Here is a 4,753-nt window from a genome sequence, read left to right as displayed (position 1 = left end):
AGTCTCTGCAAGAAAATTGAAGTTTAGTATTGTATTTTACTCATTTGAGCATCTAAAGTTTTAAATAATTTGGTATTAAAGTTATTATCTTCAAATCTTTATTAGTATTTAAATAAAAATTTAACACTAAATCAATACAATATTTCTAATCTTTAAAATGAAAAGCACAACATTTATTAATAATTAGAATAAATTTAATATCATTTCCAATTCCAGAATGTTTTCTCTTTATTTTAGACTAGTAAAGTTATCAGTTCAGTCTTGCAGTTCCCAGATCATCCTCATCCAATCCTTGGGACAATTTCTCAGTAATTGCTTCTATCACATCTTCAAGTTTATTTTTTTCTTTCTTGTACACTTCAGCTTCTCTGTTTTGATTATCTTTCAACCAATAGATTTTCTCTTCAATGGCTTCTTCCATTTTCTTCTTTGCATCACCGAAGACTTTGGAACCCAATTTACCTTCATCTCTGAATTGATTCCTAAGAAAATAGACGTAACTTTCAAGTTCGTACCTTGCCTCAACTCTCTTCTTCACCTTCTTATCATAATCGGCGAACTTCTCAGCGTCTCGAGTCATCCCTTCGATGTCTTCAGGAGTCAACACGTTTTGATTGGTAATGACGAGCCGTTCACCGTCTTCAGTTGATAATTGCAAGACACCACTAGCATCGATTTCAAAAGTGATTCTTTTCAAAGGAACATCTGGAGCAACTCGAGGAACAGTAGTCAGATCCAGTTTTCCCAACAAGTGGTTGTGTTTGGTCTTAGAGTGCTCTCCTTCAAATATGTACATTGAAATTTGATCCCCAAAGGCTGTGGAAAAGTATTCAGTTTTATTTGTCGGAATGACTGTGTTTCTTGGGATGACTTTGGTCATGACCCCGATTTCAGTTTTGATGCCCACACTCAATGATTTCACTTCCGACAATCGCACGATGGTGTTTCTGCCTTGTTCACCAGAAAGTACCCCAGCTTGGAGCGCAGCTCCGTAGGCTACAGCTTCATCAATGTTGAGCCGATGACACGGTTCTTTACCATTAAAGAAGTTTTTTAGCAACACTTGAATTATAGGAAGACGTGTTGAACCACCCACCAAGACGATTTCATCAACATCTTTCTTGCTCAACTTGGCATCATTAAGTACTTTTTGTACCAACTTCATGGCGTATCTAAAAAGGTCCATGTTCAACTCCTCGAACTTCGCTCTGGTCAGAGTTTCCGAGAAGTCATAACCGTCAAAAAACGACTCGATTTGAAGTCTGACACGCTGGCGTGAAGATAGCGCTCGTTTGGCTCTTTCGACTTCACGCCGGAGTTTTTGAACAGCTCTGATATCTTTGCGGACGTATTTACCTGTTTGCTGCTGGTACAAGTTGATGAAGTGGTCCACAACTCTTTGGTTGAAGTCTTCACCACCCAGACGAGAATCTCCGTTGGTGGCCAAAACGTCAAAGACACCATTGTCGATGGTCAACAACGATACATCGAAGGTGGTACCACCCAAATCAAACACTAAAACTGTTTTTATACCATCGTGTTGATCCCAACCGTACGCTAGAGCAGCAGCTGTGGGTTCATTGATTATTCTTATTATGTTGAGTCCAGCGATGGTACCAGCGTCCATGGTCGCTTGACGTTGAGTTTGAGAGAAGTGTGCAGGTACTGCCACGACAGCATGGGTGATGTTTCTTCTCAAATATGCTTCAGCTGTCTCTTTTATGTTTCGTAAGACCATGGCGGAGATTTCTTCAGGAGCGAAGAGGTTTTCTCTTACGGAGATGTAGGGTTTGAAATTCTTCTCGACGACTTTGAAGGGGAAGAGTTTGATGTCGTTTTGGACTGATAAGTCGCTCCATTTTCTTCCAATGAGACGCTTGGTGTGGAAGATGGTGTTTTCAGGATTCGTGGTCAAGTGATTGTTGGCGGCGTCGCCGAAGAGACGCTCGCCGTCTGATGTGAACGACACGTACGAGGGGGTGAGGCGGTTTCCTTGGTCGTTGGGGATGATTTCCACGTGGCCCCTTATTAAAACACCCACGCTAAAATTGGTTCTTTTAGCATTGTTAAGAGGGAGAAAATGCAGAATTTGCTACCATCTGGTTTATGGTAAGTCATCATACAGAAAGAAGATCTTACCATGAGTAAGTCGCTCCTAAATCGATTCCGATGACTGTTTCTATGTTTTTCGTGTTTCGGTGCTCTAATACCGTGAAGACCAGAACGAGGCACAATGCTCTCAATGCCAAATCCAACTCCATTTTTTGCATTTATCTTTACGAAACAGAAAATTGGAATCATGTGAGTAAACTAACCATTCAAATTAATTAATTATAGTTAATTACTCACCAGTTAGATAAATTTATCCCACTTAGACACTTATTTGTCTGTTCCTAAAAAAATAACTTCAATTTTGCACTAATTTCGAATGAGCGTAATAACAACAATGAGAACACCCATTCGTATTGCAAAATTTTCATCTATTAATAATCTTATCTCGTTTCCTGCAAAAACCTCTATGGGATTTCCCGACGACTTGACTGTCGTTTTTTTTTCGAGCTGATAATTCGGAACTTTAAACAAAGACGCAATGAAGATAACTTTTCAACCTCATCAGATAAGTTAATAAACGTTATAGTACAAGGTGTTTATAAATGTTTCTAGCATCAAGAGTGGCTTTAAAATGTCAACCAAAATTTGCCGCTTATTACAAATGTGAGTTTAGAAATTTTCAACTGACATTTGTAGTTAACCTCAAACATATGGAGCAAAGTAAGTTTTAAAACCTAAACATCATAAACTTGGAAACAAAACCGTATCTGAAACCCCGTTAACGTAAGTGATTGTTATCAATTATTAAACTATACTAAATTCTGATAGCCCTCGCTTTTTCAAGAAAAACTCGGAGATTCGATAAGCAGAGTTTCTCAGAAACGGCGGATCTGAAACTAGTTTCGCCTTCATTTTCCGAGTCACCGGTTTGTCTTCTACCTAAACGGAGGGGTGCCCGAGGTACTAGGTGTTTATAAATGTTTCTAGCATCAAGGGTGGCTCTGGAATTCCTGTCGTACACTACTTTGCCGCTTTGTTTTCATAGTGAATATAACTATCTTGAAAATTATTTATATTGTTATTTACGTCAATTTTAAACCACAACTATTCACTATTCACTTTCGGTAGAAGTAACTAACGGATACTTTCGTGTCGCTACGTTGGATTTTTGAAATAACTAGGAATTTAACATTGGCATCACTGTCTGTCAAATAAATTTGTCATTCAAATTTGACAATAAAACGAGATGGAATCAACTATTACAAAACAACCAGTTTCAAAAGGTAGAATACAGAATATTCTCCTGCAGAAATCAGAAGGAAGAAAGTCAGAAATTTATAGTTAAAATCAATTTCGCAATGCACACCAAACAACCGGAAAAATTTTGTTTCACACTGCGAAAAATTAATTAGGCAAGACTGGTCAGCACTCATGGGAGACGCAGCTGTAGACAATATTCAAAAGATGAAGATGAAATCGATGAACTAGTTAAATATGATTCAGAGCTTTGATACTTTTCTTCTTTTTCGTTTGGAAAATAACTATTCAAAAACTGTCATTTTGATGACATCAGGTTTTACAAAGCATTACACTAGAAAAGTTATAACCATCAGTTACACAGTCCAAAAATAAAAGTTACTAAAATTAGTTACTTCTACCGAACGTGAATCATTAATAGAACAGTTTATTTCTCCAAACTTACTTTGCTCCATGTTTGAGGTTAACTGCAAATGTCAGTTGAAAAATCGAAATTCACATTCTTTGACATTTCATAGCCACCCTTGATGCTAGAAACATTTATAAACACCTTGTATTTCTCAAATTTCGTTCCAATTCTCATTTTTTTATGTTAAAAGTTACCAAGAGTCCCCTTTCCAGCAGAACGGACTGGTGCGATTCTCCCATTAAAATCCTTTATTCATCGACAGTCAAGATGTGAGGTTTTCTTACTTGCCGATGTTTCAGTTGGCACCGATGAAACAACCAATTCACTCTCGAAGGTTGGCGACACTGAGTGTGCTTCACGTGCTGCCTAAGCAAATCCAACTTGAAATGTTATTTTTGTGAGGCTATGAGGTTACGTTTTTTTTCTTTGCCATTAATTAGGCCATTATCTAAGCCCTTTGCACCAACATTTTCTTCAGGAGAACCTCTTCCGCTCATTATAATTCTGAGATTGGTGCAAAAGATCATCTGGTGTTTTATGAAAGGACCTTGAAAGGCACCGGAACAATTGTTGTTGTAAGTTGTTCTGAGGTATTTTCTTTTACATTATCAACGCTTTTGTTCTGGAATCAAACTTTCTTCCCTTCAGAAACACCTCGCTGTGGGGTTTTTCATTCAAGATCATCTTTTTGGAAGATTTGTGTGGAAAGCATCAATGGAGGTTCAATTGCGAAAAGCAAAAGTTTCTACTCATCTTTACTCTCGCTTTTGTTGCAATAACCTTTGAAGAACAGCACAATAAGACTTTTCCAGTCATTACAATTCTAGAATGGGTGGAGGCATCACAAATTGTGACGAACAAACGAAGATGATTGGGCGGGCTATGAAAGAACCTTAAAGAAAACAACAACAACACTTGCAATTGCAAGTGAAGAATTTGTTTCAGAAGTACTTGAATCGTACTCTTAAAGTTTTATGAGAGATCGGGATAAGTTGGTGAAATAGACTGTAGGTTTACTAGTGACATTTGACTCTT

At 37.7% G+C, this 4,753-nt stretch overlaps 1 protein-coding gene across 1 annotated transcript; it reads right to left on the bottom strand.

The window, feature by feature from the left end:
* Window positions 1-227: 227 nt before the first annotated feature.
* LOC148176624 (endoplasmic reticulum chaperone BiP-like) lies at window positions 228-2,433 on the bottom strand. Its single transcript, XM_088033990.1, has 3 exons — window positions 2,350-2,433; window positions 2,140-2,274; window positions 228-2,042 (listed from the first exon to the last, which is right to left on the bottom strand). Exons 2-3 carry the CDS (start codon window positions 2,268-2,270, stop codon window positions 251-253), a joined length of 1,923 nt encoding a protein of 640 aa, XP_087890116.1. The 5' UTR covers window positions 2,271-2,274; window positions 2,350-2,433; the 3' UTR covers window positions 228-250.
* Window positions 2,434-4,753: the final 2,320 nt, after the last annotated feature.

This window comes from Gnatocerus cornutus, chromosome 4 (genome assembly GCF_029298725.1).
Source record: "Gnatocerus cornutus isolate USDA-ARS CGAHR chromosome 4, icGnaCorn1.1, whole genome shotgun sequence".
NCBI classification, from domain to species: domain Eukaryota; kingdom Metazoa; phylum Arthropoda; class Insecta; order Coleoptera; family Tenebrionidae; genus Gnatocerus; species Gnatocerus cornutus.
This window is presented reverse-complemented; position numbering and strand designations above follow the sequence as displayed.